The sequence below is a fragment of the Microtus pennsylvanicus genome, chromosome 12 (genome assembly GCF_037038515.1).
Source record: "Microtus pennsylvanicus isolate mMicPen1 chromosome 12, mMicPen1.hap1, whole genome shotgun sequence".
Classification (NCBI taxonomy): domain Eukaryota; kingdom Metazoa; phylum Chordata; class Mammalia; order Rodentia; family Cricetidae; genus Microtus; species Microtus pennsylvanicus.
This window is the reverse complement of record NC_134590.1, coordinates 61,204,086-61,219,021: the sequence shown is the minus strand read 5'-3', so window position 1 is coordinate 61,219,021 and position 14,936 is coordinate 61,204,086. Positions and strand designations below refer to the sequence as shown.

The following is a 14,936-nucleotide window of genomic DNA, read 5'->3' as shown; positions in this document are numbered from 1 at the left end:
TTTGCTCAATGGCGCTGGACAGTTTTCCTCCCATCTGCATGGCCCTGCCTTTGGCAGGTCTGTTATACATCTGGATTCCTGGTCAGACTGTGACCAAAGACAAGGGCACATGCTAGACATTGGTCATTGCTGCTCCTCTTAGTGGAGTGAAACAGGAACCCACAACTCTGTCCTCAGATTGATTTCCATGTTAGGCTGTGACCTTGGGCTCTCCAGTGTCTTTCCAGAACATTCCTTGAGGAGATAAATGAGTTACAGACCCTGAGATCTTCATGGGGGGAGCATCCTGTTCCTAGCCTCTGGGCACGCAGCTTATCCCTGTCCACAGGACACAGCCACAGGTGTGGCATCTGCCCAGGCTCTGGAGAATTCCTTTCTCCATGGGTGCTCTGCAGTATTTGGGACACAGTAGAAACACCACACTGTCTGATGCTGGGTGAGGGCCCCAGGTAGACACGCCTTTCTGTGCCAGCTCTCTCCTGATCTGCCCTCTTTCCACCGTCCACTCAACCCAGACATCATCCCCTCCTGCTGTGTCTCAGTGCCTAGGGCCTCACTGCCCCAGACCTGCAGCGGGTGAAGGACTGGTGAAAGTTATCAGCGCATTAGTGGGAATTTCAGACCTTGGTTGGGGTGGTATAAGGTTTCATCCTGACTCTTGCTTGATAAGGGACAGGCTGTAAGGACAGGAGGTGTAGGTTGGCAAGGGAACACATGCTGCTGATGGCACTTTTCTGGGAACTGACGGGAAGCACTTCCACAGCCCTAGTGGCAGGCAAAGGAAGGGAAGCAGAAGAACTTAGGGGCAGAGCCTCAGGCCCAAACCCCAGCATTCACTATGCCCAGGAGGCGTTTCTCATTCTGCTAACGGCTCCCTCCTTCAGCTCTAAAACAGGTCTCTAAGCTTTGGTCTCTCAATCTCAGGATGTATGGTAGATGCCTCAAGGAGACTCCAAGTAGAAACTGCACATGCCTTGGCCATGGTCGTCAAAGGGTCCTGGCACATGTTGTGAACTAGTCTTGCTCCGATGTGACTTTGGGAAAGTTCAACCAGAGACAATGGCAGCATCTTGGCCATAGCCAACTATAACATCTTCAGGGCCAGAGCCAGCTGTAATGGCATCCAGGCTAGAGTCAGCTGCAGCATCTCTAAGGTCAGAATCAACTGCAGCCATAGCAACCATAGTTGGAGCAAGAAAATAGATGATGAGTGATTGGACTCATAGATGATGCAATGTCCACAAATCTATACTTAAATAAGATGGGGGACGAGTTCTGCACAGAATCTGTGGAGGTAGACAGGACCCCTCCACTTAGCCGAGTGCAGACTAAGATCTCAAACTGCATCACTTCCAGGCCCAGCCCTTAGCTCCAGCTCCAGGTTCTGCGACAGCATGTGCGCTGGGGGAGATGTGACAAGGATGACATGCCACCTCTGTGCTTTCCCCCTAAATCTATAACCCCTCTTTTTCTCTGTCCCAGGTGAGGGACATTCTGTAGCACCCTCCCCTGCCAGTGTTCTAGGAAGTCAGGATCTGTAACAAGGAATGCTGGTCACAGCTAGGAGAAGTCAAGGTGTGACCACGGGTATAGTGTGATGACCTAGGCGGGTGCCGAGACAGAGAAGATCTCAAGTGAAAGTGGGTGAAACTCAAATAGAGTACAGTTAACAGGACACCGTGGTTTCAGGTCCTGGAGGGGTGGCATCTTCTAGAACCATCTAAAACCATTTCAAAGTAAAACATTGACTTAAAACTGAAAGAAGTCATAGGCCACACCAGAACCTGGGACTTCCCAGTCCTGTACAGGCCCCTTCCACCGGAGGTGTTAGAAACACCCTGGATATGAAACCTTCAAAAAGAGGCATGAGCCTGGACAAAGGAACCTCCATGCCTGTCCTTGGGTGACATTAGGGTCCCGGCGACCTCATCACAGAGATCCAGTGGGAAAGTTGGTTTCCAAGTAGTCAGTGTGCCCACCTCACATAGCGTAGTCCTTGCCCTTCTCAGGAGGTGACAGAGATGGTGCCCACTGTGTGGGACTGACATGGGCACACCATGAAAGCCCACAGCAGAGCTCCAGGCAGGTCTGTGGGGTTGAGGTCAGCAGGTTGTTTTCTCAGTTACACGAGACAGGGAGCATGTTTGCGGAAAAGAGAAAGGCCTGTGGTGGCCTTGGCCTCCTGAGGGTTTTGTCAGCCAGATCCTGAGTCTGAACCAGGAAGGTCTAGACAGTATGGAGCCTGGGAAGGGCCTTGCAGGTCAGACAAAGGGCAGGGAAGGCTCAGTGGTAGCGTCCCAGGCAGAGACCAAGGTGGCTGGTATTGAAGGCTACTTTAGTAAATGTGACAGGATCCTTGTGGATCATCAAGGCTACCACACTGTGCCTCAGCTCCCTTGGTCTTGGCCTTTCTGATCAACTGAGAAACTGTAGCCCCCACATCATTGAGTGCACCCACATGTAGGAACCTCAGCTACCATTTCAGGGAACATTGCACTATATAAAGGTCAAGCTCTGGAGTGGACAGGGATGTTGGAACATTTTAGAATCCTCCCTCAGCTGGGTGAGGGTAACAGAAGTGACCATGAAGTCTAGATAAAAGAAAGAAAGGCCTGGTCATGTGAGGTTCTAGACTCAACAAGGCCAAGCCACAGAGGTTTAGCCCAGGGATGCCATCCAGTAGGGACAGTCTTCAGCCAGGGTGGATGGCTTACAGTTGTGTTTTCAAAGCCGCTGTGTTTGTCATAACTTAAGTGACATGTGGAGTCATGGTGTCATGCATAGGAGACTGTGGTTCCAATCTTCCTGGGGTGAGACCCCTGCTATTACCAGGAAGAACAGAAGCTCAGTGGATGCAGCCAGACAGAAGGCTCCATACAGTTCTAGAATAAAATCTTTTGACTTCTCCAAAGCCCCATTGGTGTTTTCAGGTGAATTAAGTGGCCATGCTCAGGTAGGAGAATACGCCCAGAGTAGGAATCACTAGTCTTCTTTGATGGCCACTTACTGGGCCCTCCTGCAGCCAGGCCCTCCCTGCCTGTCTGTGATGCTCCTGTTGTCTCCAGTCTACTCAGGCCTGGCTTCTGTCCATTGGCGTTAGGATCCAGCTGCTTGATCTTGTCATTCAAAGGCATGGTTCTCGCATCCAGAGACCCCTTTCTTAGCCAGGCAATCAGGCACAGCCCTGCAGAGTTTCCCACGTCTAAAGGAAGGGAACGTTTTGTGCCGTGGGGTGTCCTGCTGTGAGCCCTGCTCCTCATCACGTGTCCAGTGCCACCATGTTCTATCCATCGCATTCTGCATTGGTGGGAGGTGGGGCATCCACTCAGGTGTCTGATGGGTGATTTGATCATCTGGCCTCCTTCACAAAACACAAAACATAGCTCCTGCTGAGGCAGAACTTGGAGGCAGCAGAGTACCCTGATGCTCATTTTGCTTGTCAGAAACAGCCTGTATCAAGAACTGTGGAAGTTGATGGATGTTGACTCCCCAGTTTCCTACATGGGCAAAGTGTTTGTAAGGGATGCTTTTGACCCATTTCTACACCTTAGTCCCCTTCTCACAGTTAATTGATGGGATCTCAAAGCAGTCAGGACCTTCCTGCCTAAGCTACATCAGGGAGGCAGGAAAACTGCGAGCCTGTGTGTGTGTTCACACCCCAGGATCCTGGGCTCTGCCCACCACCCACACACTAACATGCGGTTGGCTCTTCAATCACTGCCCCTTTGTCCCTTCCACCTCTTGGGACCAGGTACACTGCAGATTGGGACAGAAGTCATAGAGCCCACGATGGAAGACTCAGGTGTGGGCTTCCTTCAGGCGGGAGAGAGGGGGTTCACTGCAGATCAACTCTTTTTGCCTGAAACCGTCTGCTTTGCTTTCTTGCCCCTCACCTGCCTCTGCTCTTCCGTCTGGAGGCAGCGAAAGTGGCCGTAGCACCCCAAGTCTCTCGGTGCTCTCCGACAGCAGGCCTCCTTCCTCTACCTACCAGCAGGCGCCACGCCACTTCCACATCCCAGGTATGTCCCTGTGTGCTTGTTGGTTCTTCATGCACCATGTGGCCACACCAAAGTTGTCAGAGCATCCCCAAACACCAAGCTTCCTTAGAAGTTACTCCATGGAGTAGGGTGTAGTGGTGCATACCAGTTGTTCAGCACTGAGAAGGCGGAAGCAGGAGCAGCAAAAGTTCAAGGCCAACCTGAACTAGAAAACAAGATTCTGCCTGGTGGTGGTACACACCTTTAATCTGAGTTCTAGGCAAGCCTGGTCTACAAAATGTGTTCTAGGACAGCCAGAGCTGTTATACAGAGAAATCCTGTCTTGAAAAAATAGCTCAGTGGTTAAGAGCTTTGCCTGCTCTTCCAAAGGTCCTGAGTTCAATTCCCAGCAACCACATGGTGGCTCACAACCATTTGTAATGAGATTTGGTGCCCTCTTCTGGCCTGCAGGCAGACATGCAAACAGAATACTGTATATATAACAAATAGATAAATCTTTAGAAAAAATAGTAAAATGTGGTTACATTTACACAGTGGAGTACTACACAACAGAAAATAATGACAGCTTGAATTTTGCAGAAAAATGGCTGGAACTAGAAAACATTATTTTGGATGAGGTAACCCAGACACAGAAAGACAATTATCACATGTACTCACTCATAGTTGGTTTTTAAACATAAAGCAAAGAAAACCAGCCTACAAACCACAATCCCAGAGAACTTAGACAGCAATGGGGACACTAAGAGAGACTTACATAGATCTAGTCTACATGGGAAGTAGAAAAAGACAAGATCTCCTGAGTAAATTGGGATCATGGGAACCTTGGAGGAGGGTTGAAGGGGGAGGGGAGAGGCAGGGAGGGGAGCAGATAAAAATATAGAAATCAATAAAAATCAATAAAATAAAAAAATAATAATCAAAACAAAAAGGTTCTATCCCCAAACAATAAAAAATCCTAGTGCAGTGGGTTTGCATGTCCCCTCAAACTGACATGTTTGGGTTTTCTCCAAGTCTCACAAATACTGAGAAAACGTTTTCTGTTCTGGATCGAGGTGGAGAAAAGGGGCTCCCCCAGCACCCCAAGGTTCTTGCTTGCCTCCTTCCCTGTCCACCTCTCTCCTTGTCCCCTTCCCATATGAGGTGGTGTCTAGAGTAGGGGATGCTTGGTGGAGGTGTGGGGCTTCAGCCTAGCCTGCTTTCTGTTTGTGAACTTGGTGGGTGCTTCTAGGCTGGGTGAGCCAGGAGCCGACAGAAGCCCTAGGGTGGAGAGCATTGCAGCTGCTTCCCTGCTTCCCCTCACGTTCTTTCCTTCTCTTTCCTTCTTCTTCCCAGACACTGGCGTAAAAGATAACATCTATAGGAAACCCCCTATCTACAAACAGCACGGTATGGTTGGTCTGTCGGGCTCTGCTGCCGTGCTTTGCCTGCATGCCTGTTGCACCCTCTTGCTTCTGAATGCTCCCTTTGCTGTGTCCTGATCTGAGGCTTGGGGAGGCCCTGCTGGCTGAACGTTAAATGCGCGCTCACTAGTAGGGGCCTGGGAGGTCGCTTTTCACAGAAGAGGAGACATGTGGAGAGGCTAATGCATGGCACCTGGGGCTGGGGTGCAGCTGCTAAAACTAAGAACCTTTATTTTGTGTTTTTGATGCTACCATGGGGGCCCCAGTCAAGATGGTGAGGAACTGAGGGGCTTCTCACCCATGCCCTGATCTTTGAAAAATAGTGACTTGGAACCAGCTGCAATTTAGGGAGGCTTTAGGCCCCATCTTTTGGGAATATCTATGACAGAAGAGGATGTCTTGCCCTCAGCTGATAGGGTTCCTTGCATTGTGTAGGAGCTAGAGATGGTTGGTAGCAAGGGTGTCTCTATCCCTCTGACCCCCACATCTTCTCCACATGAACATACCTGGGACAGAAGTGCAAGGAAAAGATTGCTTGGGCCGTGGAGCAGGACTCTAGAAGAGTGAGAACTGGCATTTCTGGGTGAGCGGGGCAGGTCACCTCAACACCATGAGCCTCAGTTTCCTCGTCTGCAAACTAGACTCCTTTCCCACTGTGTCCTCCACCTCCTCACCGCCATTCCTGCCCCTTTGCCCCTTCATCCCTATGGTGTTGGGTATGAGTTGCTCACAGAACCATGAGGGTGGAGACAGTTCTAAACTGTAAAGGGCTCTGCACAGCGTGGGGACTGTTATGTCATCACTAAGATGCAAGGGAAGAGAGATTCCCGCATGGACAGTTCTTTTTCAGATGTGGCCAAGGAAAGCACCCCCTTCCCATACTAACAAGCGGTAGCCAGCTTATTGGAGGCCTACTGTGTTGGGTTTTATTCCTCAGTGTGGAGAGAGGCCCTGTGCTATGTCTTTCCTCCTCGCAGAGGGAAACTGAAGCCCTGGTTTCCAGAATCCGAGCAGAGAGCACACATCTCCCCAAGACATGGGTGGGGACAGTTAGACTATGACACCGTTTACCAAGAAGAGAACTCTAGTCTTAAAAGTGGGGAAAAAGGCCCAACCAAAGAAAGGAACACCCATTAGGTGACCCCTGCAGCACTATGCTTGACAGCCTTGGAGGAGGACCATGGGTTCTGTACCACCCAGAGCCCAGGGAAAAAGATTGATTTATGGGCCTTGATTAACTACTGCTACCTCTGCATCACCACTAGGCACTAAGACTGTGTGGTTAATACCCATGGTCCAGGCAGAGCTGGCCTTGGCACCTCGCCTTAGAAAGTCACTTTATGTAATTGACCAACTGTGTCTGATAGGGTCAGACTGAGTCAGAGTGTTAGGGTTCAAATCTTTTACCTGAGCCCCTGGGGGAGATCAGGTTCCCAGTTCCCAGGCACCAGCCTTGTAGTCTAGACATAAGACACTGTCTGCAGGCCACTCCAGTGTGAAGGAACCACACAGTTAGTTACCCAAGTCCAGGATTCTGCACGCTGATTTTGTAAAGAAGCAGATCTTGGCATGCACCACCTTGGCCAGGCATTCGGCAATGCAAACTCACGCAGAATGCAGTGAGCTGTGCAAACCGCAAGTGACTAGAGAGCTTTAGCAGTAAGAAGCTCCTTAAAGACCCCTGGGAAATACAGATGTGCAGGGATGCCTTCGGTTTCCAGTTCATGCACTGAGACCATTGGTATTCATAAGGCCTCCCCACCCCTGATTACAGGTAGGACATCGGATGCATGCCCTGTGCATGCCTACCTGTGTATGTGTGTGTGTACGTGTGTGTGTGTGCGCACACAAGCATGATTGCTCACCATTCTACCCCCTCCAAGAGCTTGCTCCATCAAGGCAACTTGACCACAAGCCTTCCCTGAGGAGCTCTGGAGCCTGATCTAGGCATGAGCAGCGGTATTTTAATCCTCACTCCAGCTTGAAACACCCCCTGCAAGATGACAGTGAATCACAAGACTGTTCCATTAGCTTAAGATCCTATATTTAACATGTTGCAAGCAGCCAAGCCTTTCCCCCAGATGCATTGGCTCACAGCGTTCAACTCTGAAGTCACTGGACACGGTCACTGCTGGTGTTCTTCTCTGATGCCGGAGTCTCAGTCCTGCTCTGAGAGCTATGAGGATAGCTGGGCCTCTGTGCCCACTGGGTGGAGGTGACACTTGGGGTGGAAGGCAAGATGCTTTTGAGTCCATGAAGCACTCATGACTGTGCAGCTGACTTCTGACCCAATCAGCTGCAGTTGTCTTTTTTTTTTTTTTTTGGCATTTTGGGAACTGACTGTATTTCAATAAGAGTTAAGTTTTACTTGCTTAGTGTTTACTGGTTTTAAAGAGGAAGAGAAGAGATGAAAAGAAGTAGGAAGTGATAAAAATGGAGTAAGCAGGGGCAAAAGTTAAGGAGGCCCCCCCCCCCATACCACCAGGCATCGCAAGGATCAGCTTGTAGTGCCTGTCAGGCAGGAGGAGGCACAGGGTCTTGGCAGCTGCTTGAGTCAGAAGCTTCAGGATGGTCTGCAGCTCAAGAGAAGCTGTGGACTGTTTGTGTTGCCATGTGAAAGTGGAATCTCATGCCTGCAAATACACATACCTGCACATGCGTGTGCACACACATACACTTGCATGCACACTTGCCTGCACACACATACATACCTGTGTGCACACATATGCATGTATTCACACATGCCTGTACACACACACTTATACACACTCACATGCAAACTCACCTACACACACACGCACACCTGTGTGCACACATATACCTGCATTCACACAGCTGCATAAATATACACATGCCTGCATACAGGTACAACATCCAACCTTGTCACCTTGGGGAGGCAGTTATGGGTGAAAATACAGCCGTTCACATCCAGCTACTTAGCAGAGAGAAATGTTTCTTTCCTCAGGGTTCATTTCCTCAGAAATGGAATTACTTGTGCCTCAGAGCTTTCAGGCAGTTTCTGAAAATGGCAGAGCTGCTTGACAGAAGGGGCTCTCCAGAGGCAGTCTCTCTGAGGAAAGAAGACATCCGCTTTTAGACTGTTGAGTTTGTTTTCCTGCTTCTGTGATAAGATAGCCTGACAAAAGCAACGGAAGTAAGAGGGGTTCTTTCGGGGGTTGGGGATTTAGCTCAGTGGTAGAGCGCTTGCCTAGCAAGCGCAAGGGCCTGGGTTCGGTTCTCAGCTTCAGAAAAAAAAAGAGGGGTTCTTTCCAGCTCCTGGTTCAGGAGTGCCACCCCTCGCAGTAGAGAGGTCACAGTGGCGGGAAGCACCTAGTCACAGCACGGGTACCACCAGGAAGCAGAGCGTGTTGAAGGACAGTGTTAGCAAGACTCCTCTTTCCTATACAGCTAAGAGAATGGTCACCCACATTTAGTGTGGGTCTTCCCACTCAGTTAACATAATCAACACCACCCTTCCTTCCCAAAGGGAATACCCCGAAGCTAGCGATTCCTTGTAGATGAGGCTGGAGGTTCACTTCCAAGGTGATTCTGGGTCCTCAGAGGTTGACAGTGTACAGTGACCATTACGACTGTCTAAGACAAATGGTGCTTCCTCAAAGACTTCCTAGACAGTTTGGCTGTCCAGGTCCAGGATGGAACTGCTATTTCACCAGGTTCACATTTGATTTCTAAGCAATTATGAGCCTGGGACAGACATGAGTGAGTGGGAGAGGGGACCTGGCCACCCATGTTCTCAGGGTCACCATCCGAGTAGTACCTGTCTATTCCCAGTTCTTTGGTCCCTGGTTGAAGATGGGAATAAGGGCTTGCTGTGACTTTCTGGGGTTTCTTCCCTGGAAGATTGAGTCTCACGTTGGTTTGGGGTTGTCTTCTGAGATATGATGAAAGACCAGGTATCAGGTAGCTCTGGGCCCATAAAGAGCATTAGAAATCTGGTACCCAGTGGGGCATGCCTAGCAGAAGTTCTTGAGGGACATGGGACAGGAGTGTAGGAAATCAGTCGTTTCAGAGAGCACTTTGACACAGGCCTGTGGGCCTCAGAGGAGCTCCTCTGTGTGGTCTGGGGGACATGATGAGCCTCTTTCTCTGGAAGAGGGACACTGGGTGAGAGAGAAGCCAGCAGGCAGAGGTGCCAGCTCTGTAGCTCTTCCTCTGATGCTACTGTCAGTTCTGGTAGCAGTCAGCACACAGATGCCATTCCCTCAACTTCATAGAAAGAAGCCCAGTGCCTAGGGATGCCAGAAGCTTTCACTAATTTATCTAAGGCGTGGTTTTTGAGCATCCACTATGTGTCTGGCTCTACTTCAGAGCTGGAGCCATAGGGATGGCAAAACATAGCCTGCCCTGTGAAGCAGAGTCCATAAAATTGCCCTGAGATCATATGATCAAGTACATCCTTGCCCTACGAAGCTGAAAATCTGTAGAGTTGCTCCCAGTGTGTGTGCATGCATACACACACACACACACACACACACGCACGCACACACATGTGAACATGGTCATTCTCTCTAATATAATTCCAAAGCAATGTAAACTGTACAGGTTGATGCTTGATATGTGTTGGGCAAGGTAAAAGAAGTCTTGCTCATGGGTCTCGTTCTCAGAAACCCAGTCTGGACCTGAGTAGAGAAGCAAGACCCCCATCCCCGCCCTTCTGGAACCCTAAGACCTGAGGAGAGACACCAAGCCCCAGAGCCTCTCCCCTCCCTTCCCCATGTGTACAGAAACACCACCTACTAGTGACAGTACCAACCAGGTGTGACTAGGGCCCAGCTATCAACGTGTGTGTAGACACTCACCGAGCTTGACAGGGATGGCTCTGTACTGATGACAGACAGAGTTCCAGGAGAGACCAGAGCTGAGACTGTCTGATGGCCACAGACTGCCTCTGAGCACAGTCAATGGCCCCCTGGAAGCCAGAGCTATAGAAGTGTAGGTGCCACCAAAGGCAAGCTGCGTGGCTTCCATGGAAGCTCTGGGCTGTGTGCATCCATCCGCTTTCTGGGTCCCCTGTTGTGAGACACTCCAGGAGGCGCCAGGCACATCAGATGTGCCGTGACTTTGAGCATCTCCTACAGGTTGCTCAGTGGAGAGGCAGATTTGTGTGCAGGTCCTGTGAGCGAAGGCAAGTCCCTGTAATGTCTACACCTTGCAGGGAGAATGAAGTCAGTCAGCTGAGGCTGAAAAACATCATGTCTGTTTTGTGTTCGTGCTCAGGACGGGGCAGGTGCAGGGGTGAGGCTGAAGGACTAGGTGACAGAGGCCCGATATAATGGGGTCAGGGCAGCGTGGATGAATGTATGCATCAGTGAACAAAGAAATGGAGAAGAAGACAAAGAGGAGTATGCATGGGTGAGTGGGGGTGAATAACTGGAGAGCTGTGGATACAGGGATGGCGGAGCTGGATAGTGGATGCATGATGGATAGAAGATAGTTGTAGGTGCATGGCTTAGTGGATGGGTGTTTGGGAGATGGATGCATAAATAGGTGGGTAGATTAGTGCATGGCGGATGGATGGATGGAGGATGCTTGATGGGTATTGATGATAGATGAATAGTTAGATGATAGATAGATAGATGATAAATAGATAGATGATAGATGAATAGATAGATGATAGATAGATAGATAGATAGATAGATAGATAGATACATACATACATACATACATACATACATACATAGCTTAGTGGATGATGGATGGATGGATGGATGGATGGATGGATGAATGGATGGATAAATTGGATAACTGATGGCTGCCTTAGTGGATAGGTATAGATACGCGAGCAGAAGCATGGGTCAGTGTCTGGGTGGGTAGGTAGGTGAGCAGGTGGGTGGAAGGATAAGAGAGTAGACAGAAGTGAACAGATGGGCAGCCAGAGGGACACATGTGTGTCACATGAGTGTGTTCAGATTTAAGTGAATTAGAGGAGGGAAGAGCTGCCTTCAGATTACCTTCAGGGTTGATCTCTGGCCTAGTCCTAGCCTTGCAAAGCTGTAAACCAGCCTTTGTATTCTCAGACACCATCTCACCTGATTCTTGTGAATTGGAGAAGGTAGAGTGGCATTTTCCCATTTTACAGATCAGGAAACTGAGGCTGAGTTGTTATAGAAGCAACCTACAGACAGTGCAAAATACGTGGTGAATTTGGCTCTGGCCCGACACACTACACATCTGTCACAGCTTGTGGTGTTTACAGAGGACCCTTGTTAAGTCTCCACAGAACATTCTCAGCAAGTGGAGGAGCATTCTGGAACCCTGCGTAGCACTACGCTGTAGCGTGTTGGCTAGTGTGTTACCCGTGGCTATATGGAATCTTGAAAGCCCACGGCCTGGGTTACTGGGGTGGGATCTCACAACCCGAAGATCCCCTCGCCTGGAGTCTCTGGCACAGATGGTAGGGGCATAAAAATCAGTTCTTGGAGTGGCCACAGCTTGTTTGTCCCTGTGCCCTTGGCCAGCTGCTGAGAGTCAGTGCTGGTGTGCTAGCCACAATCGGTGACAGCTATGAGTCACAGGAGTCATGCTGCTCACCCCCTGCGTCCCTCTATTTAACCTCCCCAGCAGGTCTGTGGTAATTCGCTCCTGTATGTGGAAAAAACAGAGGGTTTGTTTTCACCCCCCCCCCCCGAAAAAAGGTCTCTCCCTGGAAGAGACAGGCAGCGCGGGGCGGGGAGACACAGAGTCCTGATGTCTAGGATGGAAGTACTCAGTTTACAATTTTGGCCCTATCTTGTCAAGGTCCTGTAGCCCAGTCCCCAATGTCCAAGCTCTCTGACCTGGTGTCAGTTTTGTCCTTGGTGGTGCAGGAGGCAGGGCGCTCCAAGAGACGGGCAGGGCTGAGCCCACCGCAGGCTGCAGGTAAGAAGCCCGCCTGCTCTCCTCCCTGAGCTGAGCCCTAGCTGGGGAGGACCCCTGGGCTTCCAGCCACTGCTGTGTGCACAGGGTTGGGCTAGGTCTTGGCAGGTCCTGGAACATACCAGCATGCCTTGCATGGTTTCTCTGTTTACTCCTGGGAAAGGGTCAGTCCAGTGGGATGACAGAATGCTGCCCAGAACCTCTTGGCTGTCATGAGGGTGTGAACTTTTGCTCCAAGTGGGCTCATCTCTGGGTGTACTGGTGTTCTTGGCTGTTTCTTGTGGACTCCTCCCAGTGGCAGAGTTCAGGGCTGGGCAGGCAGAAGGTAGCTCAGTGGAACAGGCAGGGGGAGACTTCGGACTTTGACTGTCTGAGTTCATGTCACTCTCAGCCCCCTCCCCTCAATCCATGCTGGCTCATGACCTCAGAGCAAGTCACCTCCCTGAACCTCAGTCTCTCCATCTGTGAGATGGGCCAAATTCCAGTTTTGAAGAGTTCATGTTGAGAAAGAAGTGGTGATACCCAAGAAGCATGCAGCTGTGGCTGGCACCAAGAGCTCTGAGACTGAGACCTCTGTCCCTTCAGGGTCCCCCTCACAAGGTCAAAAGGTATACTTATCAAATCCAAGTGAAAATGTGACTTCGTCTAAAAATGTGACTCCATTTCTCCTGGTTGGAGGTGTGGCTGGAACTGCAAAGAGGTGTCACTTTGCTCGGGACATGCCCACCTTCTGGGCCCTGTCCCTGAGGAGGTAGCTCTAGTGCATCCTGGTCCGAGAAAGGCGTTCCTTCTGTTGTCCTTTTCCTTGGTTTTCTTTGACTTTGGAGCATGATGTAAAGCAGAGCCTCCAGGACAAACATGGTGAGCTGCCTTTACAAATGGATTTTTCCCTTCCAGCCACCAGGCGATTGGAGGTGGAGGACAGCACTTTTGATCAGGACAGCAGGAAGGTAATGCGGTGGGCCACGCTCCTGCAGGGTGGGACGGCCCCTCCGGCTGGAGCTCCAGTCCTCTACCTCTGCCCCTGGGGTCCTGGGAAGCCCAGGGTGGGAGCTACCCCCACCTGCCTCCTCCTGCACTCAATATGAGCACACTCTCTGCTAGTGTCCTGGCTCTGCCGTGCAGCCACGTTATGGCTGTGGGACTGAGGAAACAAGCCCAGTACACTCTGGCGTATTTGACATGAGGTTCTAGAACAGCTTGGTGGGTGCTTTTTATACATGGCCAGAGAGTAGAAGGTAGGAGACCTTACTGATATACTTCTTTGATGTGGTCATGCTGTGAAAACAGCTAGAGAGGATGTGAGGGCAGGGGCATCACCAGCAGCAGGCTGTGGGCAGCATTTGGCCATTTCTCCAGCTGCTTGACGAACTTGCAGAGTGTATGAACGAGACACCCTTAATAGCAAGGCTGGTATTAAAAGCAGCGGGGGTCAACTTGTGAGGCAGATGTACAGAAGCTACTAGAAGGTTCTGGTGAGGTATGTTTACCATGGCAGATGACTTCAGTGTTCCCATAACCTTCTGTTCCTCTGCAGAAGACTACCTGGCTGCTCCTCAAAGGGGATGCAGACACCAGAACAAATTCTCCAGACCTAGACAGCCAATCTCTGTCCCTCAGCAGCGGGGCTGAGCGGGAGCCTCTGCCGAGGATGCCTGGGGACAGCCTCTACTCACGTGAGTGGCTCCTCTGATGTGCACTGGACACTGCCAGCCAAGGGCCCCTACTGAGTGGGCCCCCAAATCTCAGCTTTCCTCCCTGAAAACACTAATACCAAGAGAAAGCACATAATCCTAGAATGGGGCAGAAGGATTGCTGTGAGTTTGAGACCAGTCTGAGTTGCATAGGGGGACTCTGTCTCAAAAATAAAAATTAAAACCAAAATCAGCCAAAGAGCGATCAAATGTGAATCAAGCCAGCTAAAGAAAGATCTGAGCCCTGGCCTCACCCACCACCTTTGCAGTGACGCAGCTAACTAGTGTGCTCACAGTGCCCCCTCGTGGCTTTCTCCGAGCTGGCAAGAAAGCAAAGAGAACAGCACTCAGAGCCTCTTTCCCTCGGTGGGTGGGGGCTGATGTGGTCATGGTCAGGGGGCAAGTTCAGACCTGGAACTGGTACAAGGCACTGTCCTGGTCCCTATGACATCCTGAGCAAGGTACTTGGAGATTCTAGGAGATATGGCCTGACATCTCAGGCAACAGCAAGCCTTGGGGGTGTTGTGAAGTCTGGCTTGGGGGTGATTCTCAAGAATGGAGTAATTGCCCATTGCATTGTTCACTGGAGATGCTGTAGGTCACAGGCAGACAGAGCCAGCACAGGATTGCAGGCAGACTCAGGTTCTCCCAGAAGCAGTCTCTGGTATCTGCTGAGTGGGGCGGGGGGGGGGGGTGAGTGGGGGTGGCTTGTTTTCTGTGGCTAGGGCTGGAAATGGAGATCATGAGAATCTCCGTGGTGTGAAAAAGCAGAACAAGCACCTGGCGTCATGGTGGCACCAACTCTGAGTGTAACCTGGGCTCTCTGATGACTGACTGTGATAGAGACCAGAGCAGTATGCTGACTCATTAGGCCCTGGGCGTGCAAGAGGGCTTTGGCTGGCCATCAGTGAACAGTCGGGCTGTCCCCACCCACCTTCCCTCCTGACCATGGATGGCACTCTCTGACC

The 14,936-nt window shown here is 50.7% G+C and overlaps 1 protein-coding gene across 31 annotated transcripts in view; it reads left to right on the top strand.

Annotated features, from left to right (window-relative positions):
- Positions 1–14,936, top strand: part of Ablim2 (actin binding LIM protein family member 2) — a 123,791-nt gene that overhangs the window by 84,911 nt on the left and 23,944 nt on the right. For 14 of the 31 annotated variants that reach the window (XR_012907296.1, XR_012907305.1, XR_012907299.1 and 11 more), the window contains 4 exons: positions 3,918–4,019; positions 5,331–5,384; positions 13,172–13,224; positions 13,812–13,950. Coding sequence is in view for 16 of the 31 variants with exons in the window: in XM_075943794.1 (XP_075799909.1) it covers positions 3,918–4,019; positions 5,331–5,384; positions 13,172–13,224; positions 13,812–13,950 (348 nt within the window). In the remaining 15 variants the exon portion in view is untranslated. Of the gene's footprint in view, positions 1–3,917; positions 4,020–5,330; positions 5,385–12,157; positions 12,328–13,171; positions 13,225–13,811; positions 13,955–14,936 lie in introns of those variants that run through there. The other 17 variants (XR_012907300.1, XR_012907308.1, XR_012907309.1 and 14 more) reach the window with 8 other exon arrangements.